Source organism: Caretta caretta, chromosome 3 (assembly GCF_965140235.1).
Source record: "Caretta caretta isolate rCarCar2 chromosome 3, rCarCar1.hap1, whole genome shotgun sequence".
NCBI lineage: Eukaryota > Metazoa > Chordata > Testudines > Cheloniidae > Caretta > Caretta caretta.
Genome location: NC_134208.1, coordinates 196,275,876 through 196,291,829, shown reverse-complemented (window position 1 = coordinate 196,291,829; position 15,954 = coordinate 196,275,876). Strand labels below are relative to the sequence as shown.

Genomic DNA, 15,954 nt, shown 5'->3' with positions numbered 1-15,954 from the left:
GACCCTCTTGGTACACTTCAGTGTTTAACCCATTACTTTTTTCTAAAGCACTTTCAGATACACAGAGAATGAAAGCTGCTCATATAAAACACATTTCTACTGATGTCCAATATCACTTCTATAGTGATGTTCTGTGCTGGTGAGCATGACTAGGGCATTTGTTAGATAAATATTGATAATTCTGTTCTTATAGAAGTTGATCTAAGCAGTGGAACATTAGGTAACTCATAAGCAGGAATGAAGAATTATAATTTTAGAAAGGCCTCAGAATACAGACTTGAACACTGAGTTCTTCATGAGTAATGTTTACTTGTGGAGAAAGGGGGAAATCTTTGTGTCTTTAGCACTGTTATGCTCTCCTCAGCTTTTTCATTGATCTCCTTTCTTCCAGAAATAAGAGTCTTGCCATAGCTAAGATTGTGACTAACTTTCTGATATGTCCAACTCGTATTTTAACACACAAACCCCACATTTTGCCAGAGCTGCTCATGTAGAGGCTGTCTTTTTGGGAAGTTTGTTGGAAATCTGACAAAGCATTAGTTACGACAGTTTGAAAAATCAGAAACTATCAGTTTCTTGAAAATTCCTGACTTTTGACTTGGGAATGTTATATCTCAAACACTGTGACCTCAAAACTTCAAATACAGTTTATCATAGTGTCCCTAATGAGAACTGGTGCCTTTGATTATTGTTGAATCAATTTAGTATGTGGTCTTTTTTTAAACATATGAGAACTCTGGCATTTATAATCTTGACCCATATTTGATGGAGTTCAAGCTGTGCAGAGCTGGAAAACTTGAGTGCATGAGTTTTTAAATGACTTAAAAGCCTGTAAACAATTCAAATGTCATATGCCTTTGTGGTGGTTTAATTTTTCCTGCTACTTGGATGGGTTTTGAAATTTCCAAAAGGAGTAGAGCCATGACAGCAAGGAAGCTTACAAAGCTCACCAGCTCTGTAAAAATGACATTTCAATGAGAGCTTCAGCTTAATAGCATAGCTGAGCTAACAGGAGCAGAACTTCTAATTGAGCTTCCATGTGCTGTCTAGCCCGGGGAACTCATTTGTTGCCCAGGAGTTTGGGTTGCATTGGTGGGTATTCAGTTCCCTCTGCCAGCGTGTCTGGAATGTTCCAAAACAGTACATTTTATAAAAAATATACGAAAGCAATATTAAACTTGTTTATAAATCAAACAGGATGATGATAGCTTTATAATAAACTCCCAGGGATGAGGAGGCATTAAAAATATGGAGGCCAGGGATGAAACAAACACCAATTTTGGGAAAAATTAACACCCTAGGGGCCATAACAGTAAAGGTCACCAATTTTAGATGAAATGAATAAAAGTGTTTTTTCTTAGAGTTCCGTCAGAAGGCTCCAGTGTTACAGCTAGGACCTATTCCTATTTGGAGCCTTAAGGAAGAAGAGAATCAACTTAACATTAGTCTGGCCCTTTTTAGAAAGCAAAAGTAAAGAACCTGGGAGGGAGGGAAGAGAGGGATGTAACTTAATCCTACTTGAGTAAGCCTGGCACGTCATTCTGCATAAATTGCAAATGATCGAAAAGTCTGATGGAAAATCTACTGGGAGGGAATTGCGGTAATGGAGTCCCGAGGTGTTATGTTGATATGGTGAGGTCACCTGGGGCGTGAGGGGAGCAGCCTGCATGATTCAGGCATGGGAGGGGCTTGTGTAATATATGGATTTTGATATTGTCATGCCCTTATCAAAAAAATTCTTAAACTTGCCTGCTACTTGGATTCATCTCAGTAAATTGAGTTACGAAGGAAAAAAAACAATTTCAACACCTCCTACCCACAAGCAAGTAGTCTTATGTTTCCCAGGGTTGAGGACAAGATAGTCTATTGTATCCATCTTGTGCTATTACTCAAGCAGTCCTCTAGAGTTGAATCATTAACACATTATTATACCCTATTTTTTTTTTAAATCTCAATGTCTTGTGTACATATTGATCAATATGGGTGCTGTGTTCCTCTCCACTCTGCCTGTGATGCCAGTCTGTGCTCCCTTTGTCTCCCACAAATCTTTATGCCTTCATCCACATTGCCCCTTACACCTGGAACAAACTTGTGAATGAGGTGAGGCTTGGAGTTTGACTAATAGATTTTACATTACTCCTAAAAAAATGCACATTAGCATTGCCTACAAAAAATAAATGTAGCTTAAATGTGCCCCAACTCTTGCATTGCCAAGAAGTATATATGTCTAAAATGAGTAACACTAATCTTATTTCTGTAAATCATGTCCTTCCTTGTCCCTTCTGTTTCTCAATATGTCTGTCTTCACTTATCTGTCATATCCAATGTTTATAATGTAAGCTCCTTAGAGCAGGAATTGATTTCCTGTGCATTTCAGTGAAGCACTTAGCATGCTCATGGGTGGGTAATAAGACAGTTCTTTTGGGTGCTGTGTATAAGAGCTGAGTGAAATGATCTAAAGGATGCAGCATTTTTGACAAGTCATTGAGGTAAGAATTGCAGAAAGCAGATGTCTGCTTGCTGCCTTTCCTAAACACACATTCAGAATCAGGTAGCTGTCCTCTCATTCTTTCCACTTTCCTATATAAATGCCCTCTTATGCTGTATAAGTCACTCATGCTTTTTTGACAAATCCATACTTCCAACCTTCAGGCTTTCCTCCCATTTGTAGTTCATTCAGATACATCTTGCATGCGGTGAAGTTACTGTATCCTGAGTCCTGCATCTTGTATGTATTCTGTGTGCTTCCTCTTGAAAATATAGCAGAATAGATGAACTGTAGATAGAATAAATTTGCTATGAACAGATGGTATTCCTGAACGGATGTGCATTTGAAATAGCACAGAGGGACTGCCATCAGGATAAAGATCTCATTCTGTCCATGGTTTGGCATGTTAATGTTTTCAAAACCTGCTCATAACAAAGACCCTTGCCAGGATCTTACTTATGCCACCTGGCTCCCGAATAACATTGCTAAAGGATTTCCCTGCACATACGCTCTTTTATATAAGCTCCAAACATATTGGTGGTGTTTCTCTAGCTTTGGTCATTATCTGCTCAACAGAAGAGACCTTCCCCATGCCATGCAACTGCTTTCTGGCCAATCCATGTGGTTTGCTCCCAAATGTGGGGCATTCTGGTGCTGAGCTTTGATAGCTGTAGCCAGCTTATCTTTTCTGCAAAATTGATTGGAACCTCTGTTAGTTTCAAATTGTGCAGTTTCCAAATCACCCTCTGGCAAGGGGAGGGATGGCATTCTCCCATGCAGGGGGATAGCATTAAAAAGACAATGCAGAGCACTCAGGTGTCATTGAAGCACATGCATGGCTTTTTTTTTGTCTGTGTGGAGCTAATACCACAGACTGTACTGAGGCCCTGTCTTCAGCTGGCCTTGAACCCTTTTCTCTGGAGGAGGTGGAGATTTTTATAAGGGATAATGCTAATATGCTAGTCATTGTTGTATACTGGGTGATTCCCATGGCTTTTAAGGGGATGGCAATCTCTGGACTTTGCCACTCCCTGTGGAATGAGTTCTGGGGAAGGGGAACAATGTGTTTCAGTTAATTCCCCCCACATCTTCTGTGTCCTTATAACTTTTGGCTGGTAATTTGTCCCCTTATGGGAGACTCTAGCTCTGAGGAGTGTGCTGGGGAGAAGTGTCTGGTTTCTCAAGTAACCAGTTATACTGGAAAGTCTGCAAGGGGAAAAAAGATGTAAGGGATTTTTAATTGTGCTGGTATATTGTGTGAAACCTGTCTTACGCCAGGCTTGTATGCATTTTGTTTCAAACCTACTGTGAAGCATCTAATACTGGTCACTGTTATAGTACTGGAGTAGATGAACTACTGGCCTGATACAGTATGATAATGCCGAAGGTCAAATGTTGTTTCTGAAAGCTTGGTTGCTTGACTTGTGAAAACTGTGTATTTCCAGTATTTTAGAGTTCATGGACTTGTTTATGACATTTTCCTCCCAACAAATGGATCACTTGTAGTGATTCTTTTGTTTGACCAGGATGGCTAGATGGCAGTTTTCTTTGAAGTTCATTCTAAAGAAGGGGTGGGCAAAATATGGCCCGTGGGGGCAGTGTTTGTGGGTGTGGGCAGTGCATGGAGACCCGCTGTCCCCCCCAAGGGGCACGTAGAGATGTGCCAGCAGCAGCTGGCCGCAACCGCTTCTGGGAGCGGCATGGGGCCACGGAATGCAGGCAGCCAGCCTGAGCCGTGCTGCTCGCCAGGAGCCGCCTGTGGTAAGTGCCTCCTGGCCAGAGCCTGCACCTCACACCGCACCCCAAATCCCTGTGCCAGGTCAGAACCCCCTCCTACACTCAAACTTATTCCCAGACCCTACACCTCAATCCCCCGCCCCAGCCCGGAGCCCCTTCCTGCACCAAACTTCCTCCCAGAGCCCATACCCATCTCCCTCTCCTGCACCCCAACACTCTGCACCAGCCTGGAGCTCCTTCCTGCACCCAAACTCCCTCCCAGACCCTGCACCCCCTCCATTAATATTGTAGAAATGTGCGGCCCATGATAACTTACCAAAATTCATGGAGTGGCCCTCCTATGAAAATTATTGCCCACCCCTGTTCTAAAGCATCCAAATTCTCTTTTCCTTTGAAGTGTAACTGCAGTAACTGAGTAATCATGCTTGGCATTCAAACTCTCTCCTTTAACTTGACCCAAAGCCATGGGCTTGATGCAGGAGTTACTGGGTAAAATTCCATGGCTCTCAAAATCTACAAAAATTCTCCTCCTGCTTGACTCAAATAGCATTGCCACCAAGAATGCCTTACTCTCTTTTGCTGGATTATGTGGAGCTGTGTGTGGTATGTCTATTTAAATATAAACATAAAATAATGCAACATGACTATATATAACTTTCTTTCCCCATCATTCATTCCTTGAGTGGTGCTGGTTTAAAATGCTGTCTTTTACCATGTACTTTACAGTGAGCTGGCTGTAGCTCTTTTTTAAATTACGTTTAAAAAAAAAATTGAACTTGGACTTCTAATATCAATCTCTTAATTCTCTGCACCTCTCTTCCTGGAATAAATGAGCTTCTCTTCTTAGGCTATAAATAAAACAACTGTATGGAACTTGAAAGCCTCCTCTGTCATAATTTTCGTTGAATAACCCTAGGTATTGGCAGTTACATTCCTGTTGAAGAAGAACTGTACTGTTACTCTGCAACATAAAGTACTTGTACAGGCAATATGAAAAGGCCCTTTTTATTTTTACAGTTTGTTCTTGGAGCTGTCTCTTTCATGGAGACTTGATATTGATGTTACACTAGGTTGGCTGAGGCACGTTCTAGTGACCTTTTACTTGATTTGTACTCCCCCAGCCCTCTGTGTTGGTGCTAATAGTTGAGTTGGATTGGAACTCAGACTAAATTCCAGATTACCAACATTTGAATCTTTGCTGTAATCTCTGAATCACATGGTGACAGTCTAGGATTGTGGGTGTTTAAAATGAGTTTGCCCCACACCTATGGGAGAAGAATAATTTAGGAACCTGAATTTCTCAGAGTTCTCCAAAATCTCACTGGGTGAGCAGGGGTGGTTTCTGAAGACCCCACTTATGTAAAAGTCCCCAGTTTCTCCCTCCGTGGCATATACCTCCTTTAGAAGCCAAGCTGCAATAGGCTGAAGGTTATCTGTATTTTCCCATCCACCTCCACTGCCATTTCTGGGGAGGGAAAGGGGAAGTAAGGGTAGAGGTCCTAGAGGGGAATTAGTGCTGTTTTGAGCCTGCTTCCACTCCCTTTGCCATGCTTAAGGGGAGGGAAACATCAGGGCTAATGTATGGGATTGTATTTGATACTATGGAAATTGAATCTCAGATTACATAATAGTATCCTTAAAACCATTAGGGGATAGTGCACACACATTCTTTTTAGAAAGCTTACCTATCGCTTTCCTAGCATGTTTACCCCATTTTCCACCTACTGACTTGATGTAGGAACAGATATTTCCTCTATTTACTAATTACATATATTATTATGCACAAAAATCCAGGATGCTACTTACTAGACCTTCCAGAGTACGTAATATGTCCTTTTTAGGTTCAATGGGTACATAAATGACTGTCTTTGATATAGTTTAAAAAGCCAAACTTCCCACAGATCTCTTCTAGACGATGGTGTAAAAAGAGTATTAGATTTGTTTAAACCTGTTATAGGACTGATCATACAAAGGTGGGTTCATTCTTCTGGTTAAATGTATAGTCTCAAGATTTTACTGTAGCTTACAGAGTTCATTAATTTAAGTGTGTGAAATCTCGGATTATAGTAATACAAATCAGGATACTATGCTCTGGCATAGATGTAAAGGCTTGTTTTAATTGACAAGTTTGAGTATTCAGCTTGTGGTTTTATTTGCAAGCTCCTTGGAAAGACAACTAAAACAATCAGTTTGTCTAATTGTTTTAAGGCAGTGTACCTAGAATCTGAAGCTTATCACTTCACATAAGATTTGGGGGGTACGACTATTTTAATCTTTACATCACTTACATTAGGTAGCTCTACTACATAATGGAGGCATTAAATTAAATGCTAACTTTCTTAAAAGGAATCTTGATGAAGATTCATTGGGTTTATATTTGCAATATCAAACAGCCATCTTTGTGGAGTAACAGAGCAGGTTCTAGAAGTGTATGCTGTGGGTTCCTCTGAGGAACAATTCTTTTTTCTCTAGCGTGTAGGATGTGACTAGCTTCTGAAGACCTGTTTTTTTAAATAACTAAAATAGATGTATGATCTCTCGGTATTGCTAGGTAGAGAATCTTCTTTGGGCCCTATTACTTCCTGGGATAAGAAGGCATGGGATAGTTAGTCTTGATGTTTGTTGCAATCACTGTTCAATCTGACTAGCAAATTAGTCAAATTTAAACTTCATTTTGGTAACATCTTTAGTTAATTTATAATGGAAAGTTAAGTAAATTCATCTTAATCTATCTTTCTTAAAAAGGTGTTGGGGGAGAGGGGGGTTAAGGTTTGTTTTCCTGGATAACTGCTTTAAACAAGCTTATTAACAAGGTAAAGTATTTGGCCAGATTCAGTTCTCATTTATATTGGGGGAGGGAGGTGGAAATCTGGAGCAGCAATGTTAATTTGACACATCTCTGATAATGAAGTTACTCCAGATTTATTACTGATCTAATAGAGTAGTAGTAGCTGAGCCTCAGCATCTCCAGGTTGAAACTTTGAGAGCTGGTATTTCATTTCCTAATTTCACACTGCAGAGACACTGAGGATCTGTTCATTAGTTGGCTAGTGTCAAAGTGCTGGACATCCTGAGATCTTGTTTGAATGTTTTTGCACATCAGCAGTGTGAAGCAGTATTATGGGAGGTAACATGGGTACACTTGTAAGAGAGAAGTTTTTTTTTATCCTAACGTTGGTAGGTTCAGTCTAAAATCTCTAATGCAACAGAAGTTTCCCTTTCCCTTCGAGGACCTGAGTTCAGGGTCCAGTTTCTTCAGTAATACTCTGTCTTTACTCGTTAATGACCGAAATAGAATATAGTTTGATTCTTTCTTTGCTCTTACTGTTTAGAGAGCAAGAAGTATACTATCCTCTCTTCCTCAAAATTACTTCTCTAAGGAAACTTATAAACTAAACTTATTTAGACTTTGCATGCAATGAAGCCTTTGTAACTCAGGATGTGTGTATGTATTACTTTACTGATTCCTCAACCCCTTCACCACTCTATATGTTAACTCAAGAACTGAAAGAGAAAACGTACATTAAAATCTTTGGGAGACCGTTTCCATCTTGACTTTTTAGATTCCAAAGCCAGAAGGTACCACTGTGATAATCTAGTCTGACCTCCTGTAAAGTACAGGCCATAGAATTTCCCCCAGATAATTCCTATAGCAGATCTTTTAGAAGAAACATCCAATCTGGATTTAAAAATAGTCAGTGATGGAGACTCTACCATGACCCTTGGTAAATTGTTGCAGTTAATTACCCTAACTTAAAAATCTAGGCCTTATTTCCAGTCATCTGAATTCAGCTCTCAGCCATTGGACAGTGTTCTATCTCTTTCTATTAGAATGAAGAGCCCATTATTAAATATTTGTTCCAGTGTACGTATTTACATAATCATGTCACCCCTTAACCTTCTCTTTGTTAAGATGAACAGACTCAAGAAGCTCAATCTATCACTGTATGGCATGTTTTCTAATCATTCTCATGCTTCTTCTTGAATGTGGACACCAGAACTGGACACAGTATTCCAGCAGTGGTTGCACTCGTGCCAAATACAGAGGTAAAATAACCTCTCTACTCCAACTTGAGATTCCCATGTTTATATATCCAAAGATTACATTCGCCCTTTTGGTTGCAGTATTGCTCTGGGAGCTCATCTTCAGCTGTTATCCACCACAACCCTAAAATCTTTTTCAGTTACTGCTTCCCAGGATAGAATTCCACATCCTGTAAGCATGGCCTGTATTCTTTGTTCCTAAATGTATACATATACATTTAGCCATATTAAAATGCATATTATTTTGTTGCACCCAGTTTTCCAAGCAATCCAGATCCCTCTGTCGGTGACCTGTCCTTTTTGTTATTTACCGCTCCCTTAATTTGTGTGCTATCTGCAAACGTTATCAGTTATGATTTTATATTTTTTCCAGGTCACTAATAAAAATGTAAAATAGCATAGGGCCAAGAACTGATACCTGTAGGACCCCACTAGAAACTGTGACAAAGTTTGTCCTCTGCTTTAGTGGGTCCTGCGTTTATTGGCGGATTTGCTCACCTCAGAGGTTCATGGCAGTCCTCAGTTTGGCCACTTTCACAGCTCAAATCTGCTGTTCGCTCAGTTAGCCTCATCACTCGCCAGCATGGGGAAAAGGAAGAAGAACAATCCCCGCAGTCTCTGCTGATCCACCTAGTGGATTAGGGAACAGGCCAGAGACCTTCCCTTCTGATGGAACCCACAGTCCAGATCAAGTCCTCCAGTATCAAGTAGAGAGTTGGGGGGATGGAGGGAACCCGGGCCCACCCTCTACTCCAAGTTCCAGCCCAGGGCCCTGTGGATTGCAGCTCTCTACAGTGGCTCCTGTAACAGCTGCGTGACAGCTACAACTCCCTGGGCTACTTCCCCATGGTCTCCTCCCAACACCGTCTTAGTCTCACCACAAGACCTTCCTCCTGATGTCTGATAATGCTTGTACTTCTCAGTCTTCTAGTAGTATGCCTTCTCGCTCTCAGCTTCTTGCGCCTCTTGCTCCCAGCTCCTCACATTCACACCACAAACTGAAGTGAGCTCCTTTTTAAAACCCAGGTGCCCTGATTAGTCCACCTGTCTTAATTGATTTTAGCAGCTTCTTGATTGGCTGCAGGTGTTCTAATCAGCCTGTCTGCCTTAATTGTTTCCAGAAAGTTCCTGATAGTTCTGGAACCTTCCCTGTTACCTTATCCAGGGAAAAGGGACCTACTTAATCTGGGGCTAATATATCTGCCTTCTATCACTCTCTTGTAGCCATTTGGCCTGACCCTGTCACAAAACACACCCGCTTTGAGATGATTCCCCTGTTTACAATTACATTTTTAGACCTGTCAGCACATATTAAATGGATTAAAAACTGACTGTGTTAATTTTATATTGTTCCACTATTTGAATCAAAATGTCATGTGTGTCCATGTCAGATGGCTTACATAAATCTAAGTCTATTACATCAACACTATTCCTTTATCAAACAAACTTTCCACCTTATAAAAACAAGATTGACAGGATCTATTTTCCATAAACCCATGTTGATTGGCATTAATTTTATTACCCTCCTTTAATTTTTTACTAATTGAGGACCATATCAGCTACTCCATTATCTTGGCCTGGGATTAATGTCAGACTCAGAAGCCTATAATTACTTGTGGTGTAAATGCAGCATATACGTATATGGTGCTATACAAGTAATAAACTCTGGACTCTCATTTTGTTAGGTAAGTAAGGAGGAACTTATTTCAGAATATTTTTATAAAAGTTTTGTTTGAGCGGGTTGGCTTGTTCCCTGGATCTTCCCTTCATGCAGGAAAGGGTGTGGGGGAGCACTACCCCCAAGTCTTTGGAAAATCCACACACCCAGGGCAAGTAGGAAACTCTACAACTGATGGTACTATGCAGGAAAATCTAAGGTTTCTTATTTATAGAAGTAAAATGCGAGCCCGTAGAGTTACAAAGATTACCTCTGTTTGCATTTGGTAAACTTCATAATTTAATTTAAGTTTGAGATATGTTATTTACGCTCCAAAACCTAGCCCATTAAGTAGCTACGGTTGTTCTGTAATGTGTCCTAGTGTTAGGACATAGGACACTGGCCACCCTCATTTGTAAACTTCCTAATCTTGCAGGAAAATTTAAAATGCCATTTTTTGTAAAAATCCATTAAAAGTATCAGTTTCTTCCACTGAAATACCATGCATATTAAACGCAAATCAAATCTTCATTATTAAAAGTTTTTGAAGGAATGGAAACTGGCATGTTGCCTTAAAGGTGATTAGTCAGTTACTTATGTTAATAAACACTTTGTGCCTGGGGCCAGTGTTCTAAGGTAATAGAGTAACTACAATAGATTGCACTATGATACTTCTGTTAGGCAAACTTCCACTATTTGAATAACGAGGTTGCAATGGCACAATGACTAACTAGACAACTACGGCCATGTCTACACTACACGCTGGCTCGGCGGGTAGTGATCTATCTATCTGGGATCGACTTATCACGTCTAGTGTAGACGCAATAAATCGATCCCCAATCGCTCTGCCATCGACTCCGGAACTCCACCTCGGTGAGTGGCCGCTGTCGATCCCGCGCTGCGAGGATGCGAAGTAAGTGATTCTAAGTCGATCTAAGGTACGTCGACTTCAGCTACACTATTCTCATAGCTGAAGTTGCATATCTTAGATAGAGTTCTTTCCCCCCCCCCCCCCCCCAGTGTAGACCAGGCCTAAGAAAAGATAAGTTTAAAAGTAGCAGCCCTGTTAGTCTGTATTTGCAAAAAGAACAGGAGTACTTGTGGCACCTTAGAGACTAACAAATTTATTTGCGCATAAGCTTTTGTGGGCTACGGCCCACTTCATCGGATGCATAGAATGGAACAAATAGTAAGAAGATATATACACACATACAGAGAAGGTGGAAGTTGCCACCTGTTGCAAACTGTACAGTTGCAAACTGTAAGAGGCTAATTAATTAAGATGAGCTATTATCAGCAGGAGAAAAAAACTTTTATAGTGATAATCAAGATGGCCCATTTAGACAGTTGACAAGAAGGTGTGAGGATACTTAACATGGGGAAATAGATTCAATATGTGTAATGACCCAGCCACTCTAGTCTCTATTTAAACCCAAGACTATTAAAAAACAGACTCCAAGGAGAAACTGCTGAGCTTGAATTAATATGCAAACTAGATACCATTAACTTGGGTCTGAATAAGAGACTGGGAGTGGCTGGGTCATTACTTCCACCTTCTCTGTGGGTGTATATATATCTATCTTCTCACTGTATGTTCCATTCTATGCATCTGATGAAGTGGGCTGTAGCCCACTGTGGGCTCTGTGTAGCTGTGGGCTCTAATAAATTTGTTAGTCTCTAAGGAGCCACAAGTACTCCTGTTCTTTTTGTTTTTTGTTTGTTTGGTTTTTTTGAGAAAAGATAAGTTCATTTAATGGAAAGCAAGCTCCTTCCTAGTTGTACATGGCAGAATTTAACTGATGTAAGAGTTTCCTTCTAATCTACCATTTTGTTGTATAGGTCAGGAATATCAGTTGTGCAATACAGTGTTTTTCCTCTGCACTCAACCAGAACATGAACTTTTTGTTCTCGTGTAATGTGGTTTTCCATTTTTCCCCCCCCTCTTCCTCCAGCATACCCAAAATGAATGTGAAGTCCTCAAGTTTATTTAGTCCATGTCTTGTTATAAATCCGATGCAGTTCTGCTACATTCCAACCAGAACTGAAGTAATTTGTGTCATTGTGCTGGAAGCTTTTGAAGCATTTGGATTTTTTTTCAAATGCCATAAATAATCTGTGTAATGTTTTAATCCTCTAAAAAGCTTCCTTCAAAAGAAAAAAATGTAGAAAAACATTCGATAGCCTTATTGTATTAGATCAATCCAGAACTATTAAAACAACGTCACTGTAACAATTCCTTCCCATTTTCGTGTGTGTGTGTGTGTAGGCATTCTCTAGTAAAGTTACAACTGAGGTTTTTTTTAGAAGGCCTAATTTTGTATACATACTGACCCACTCCAGAATCCAGAAAAGTCCTATCACCTTTAAAATAGATAGAACTTTTTCTGCAAAATTTGAAGTGAATTGGCTGAGAATAGTCTGAAAATAGAAGGGTTAGAAGAATTTTGGAACTTTTGCTGCAAGGTGGAAAAAAATTAACTGGACTTAGTAGCCGGAACCAACATTAATCTGATTTAAAAATTATTTGCAAGAGTTTTTGAAACTTAGCCTGCTCTGCTTGTTTACTCTGGTGACCTTAGTACAGAACATCAAGAAACTGCAGCAAGAGTAAGCTACTTTTAAAAGGAAGAAAAAGTCAATCCTTTTTCTTGCACAGAGAAAGACTTGACTTGATTGGTAGGCAGGCTTGCTATTGGGGTGGGTGGGTTGGACTTTGTGAGCTTTTAAAAAAAAAAAATTCTCTTGCTGACCTCGGGTGGACCACTGTAAGTGGGGGAATGCCATCCTGATCTACTCCTTATTTCTGTTCATACCCAGCCCACTTCCCTCTTCCAGCCCACAGGGAAAGTGATGGGGAGTATCTGCATTTAAATAAGGCTTTAACTTTCCTTGACACTTTTGTCTATATAAAAAAACAAAAAAAAATTTTGCAAGAGGAGAGATTATTTAACAAACTGTATTGTATTTGTTGTTTTAAGCTGTCTAGGGTAGGAACCTTATCTTCCTGCATGTCTATAATATGCTGGGCACTCTAGTGATGCCTCACAAATAAATTTGGGTATTGGTGAAGATTAAATTAACTTCTAAAATTTGAGAAGGGGTGTGTGTGTGTGTGTGTGTGTGTGTCTGTTCTGCTAGAAATCCTTTCTTACCCTTCCTCACCACTAACAAGAGCTAGAAAAAGATTTTAGAGGTTTATTTCCATCACCTCTGACAGACTTACTTGAATACCTTCTAAAATTGCTGCTTCCTTACAGATTCAGCCCTATGAGAAGATAAAGGCCAGGGGGTTGCCTGTTAACATCACCTCAGTCTTGAACAAACTGGTTGTAGTGAAACTAAATGGTGGCTTGGGCACCAGCATGGGCTGTAAAGGCCCAAAAAGTCTTATCGGGGTGCGGAATGAAAACACCTTCTTGGACCTGACAGTTCAGCAGATTGAGGTAAGAAACTTGATCTGCTCTGAAAGCCACTGTGGAAACTACATGCTTTGTGAATCAGAGTGTAGACTAAAACTCTTACTGAAATTCTTGCTAATATAGAAACACTTCCACTGACTAATCTGACTCAATAAAAAATTGAAACTGGGCCATCTGAGTGGTACTGCTCTGCGCTACTGGGTAGGAAACTGGAATCAGATCCCTGTTCTGCTCTCTGTGTCACTAGTGATTGGGAGTGCTGTGAGTTATTGCACCTGGACTGGATTGTGAGCACCACTTAGTAGTGATGCACACTGCCACTCCTACCATGGCTGAGTAAGTAGCAGCATTAACAGAGATGGAAGGGAATCCCATATGGTCCTTAGATGGTGACTATGATGGAAGCTTCCCAAAAGAAGACAGGCGGGGAAATGGAAGAACCCCATGCGCTGGGATGCAGAGAATTGCACTGAAAAGAGTGGATAAAAATAAAGTATTGCATATGCTATGTGGATGGAATGTGTGGAGAACCTTAAATAATTGAATTCTTTTGTCCACACCAGCATTTCTCAAAACTGGGATCTGCGGACCCCACTGATCAACTCCTCCCAGAGACTACTGAAGCCAAACTGGGAGATTTTAGGTGCTAAAAGTCCGTCGGGCCTAAGGCTCCCTGCCTGCCCTTGGCTCCGCACAACTCCTGGAACTCCCTCCCACATGCAAACTCCCTCCCAGAGCTTGCACCCGTACCCCAGCCTGGTGAAAATGAGTGAGGGTAGGGGAGAGTGAGTGATGGAGGGAGGGGAGATGGAGTGAGCAGGGGGGAGGGCCTTGGGGGAAGGGGTAAAGTGGGCGCTGGGCCTGGGGCTGAGCGGGTGTGTGTTAGGGGTCCCTGAAAATTTTTAAATCAAAATGGGGGTCCTCAGGTGCTAAAGTTTGAGAACCGCTGGTTCATGCCATTCTGGACAAAGTTAAATCAGTATGCATGCAAACCCAGATAGTGCTAGTACTTCTAAAGTACCATAGATCAAAATGCATAATTTAGCAGGGCCTTAAGCAGCAAAATCCCAGGTAAACTTTTGATTTTTTTCCCCAAATGCGAGTCCCAAGAGTAGCTTTCAAAGCTTTGTTTTAACCCTCCCTCTTGCCACACCAAATGTTTTTAGCATCATTCCAAATATACTCTCTTCTGAGTAAAGTCCAGATTTTAGAAGTGATTGGCATTCATTCCTCCAAAAAGCAAATGAAAAATTGCAGCTACAGGTTTTGGGAGGGTATTTTGGCTGTTATGGATTTACCTCTTTACATTTACAGTGCTACTTAGTTAGTTGTTCTTACAGTAGATAATTAAGATGGGCATGAAAGGGTAGGAAATTGGCTGGCCCTAATTTCCTCATGCAGTTCATTCTAGTTTTAGGTGCTTACCGAAGTATTTTAGTTTGGAGTACATATATTGGTGTGTCTGGTGGTACTTTCCCCAAGGGCTAGGAAGATGAGCTGCAGTCCCATACAAAGATTTAGTCTCGTGCCCGATTCTTGCATTGTGTGATATCCAAGAGGGTGCTTCAGGTGTTCTCTTTTGAGGATCTTTGATTGTTGATGTGGAGGTTAATGCGCCCACTTTTTGGTCCCCATCTCTCTCTCTCACACACACACAGAGGTTTGGAAATGTAAATTCTTAATAGCTGCTCCATTGCTGACATGAAAGCTGCACTTAAGAGAAGTTCTTGGAGATCCATGGGAAGGAGCATATTACAAAACTTGTCTTTTTAATCATTTTTTTCCCTTTAAAGATTATTTTAATAGATCCTAACACACAGAGTAGGGTTAAAGACACCGAGAATGTGCCCACACCTTTTTGAATGTATCAGCAGTTAAAAATTACACAAGTGAGTGCCTCAAACGAAATCTGGAGTGAATATTCTTCTTTCCAGAACAGTCCCAATGAAGCTGATTTGATTCACATCTTATTGCAGTAGAATAATGCCCATTTTCACCCTTCATGTAGTTAAGGGAGGAGCCACTTCATTTTGGGTTCTGAATTTTTTAATACTTTATACTGTGTGCTCTGTGTACATTAGACTATTATTAAGGATAGGATTTAGTCCCGAGGTCAGATTCCATGACTTTAACAGACATCTGTGGCTTCAGCTTAAAGAAGCTCTAGCTTAAAGATCTACCATTGATCTTTATAAAGAATCCTAAATACAGAGTGGATTGTAAAACCTTCAAATTGCCTATTGGGATACAATATCGTGCAGAAGGACAAACGGTTTTCTGGGTGTATGTACGTCTGAAATTTAAAGAAAGCTAAGAGTCCCTTCAACATAACCATTTAGTAGCACATCTTGTATGCATTAGCCTACCCTGCTGCACTGTCCAGTTAGAACTGAAGAGTTAAGAACAGAATTGTTGTGTTAGCTCTGAATGATTTGTATGTGTGCACGCACACATGCACATTTAATTTAGGCCTTCAATCGTTGTTGTTTCATCATAAATGCTTTGTAGCTATGAAGTTTGTCTTTAGTTAACTGTTACATTTGTGTAGATGTCTTTTTAAGAGATTTTTTTCATAACCATTGTTTGACACAGTCTACAAATAGTATCTA

At 40.5% G+C, this 15,954-nt stretch overlaps 1 protein-coding gene across 3 annotated transcripts in view; it reads left to right on the top strand.

The window, feature by feature from the left end:
* The window catches only part of UGP2 (UDP-glucose pyrophosphorylase 2), a 39,686-nt gene that overhangs the window by 17,329 nt on the left and 6,403 nt on the right, over positions 1-15,954 (top strand). For all 3 annotated transcript variants that reach the window (XM_048842683.2, XM_048842685.2, XM_048842684.2), the window contains exon 4: positions 13,184-13,369. In XM_048842683.2, the coding sequence (XP_048698640.2) occupies positions 13,184-13,369 (186 nt within the window). The remainder of the gene's footprint in view (positions 1-13,183; positions 13,370-15,954) is intronic.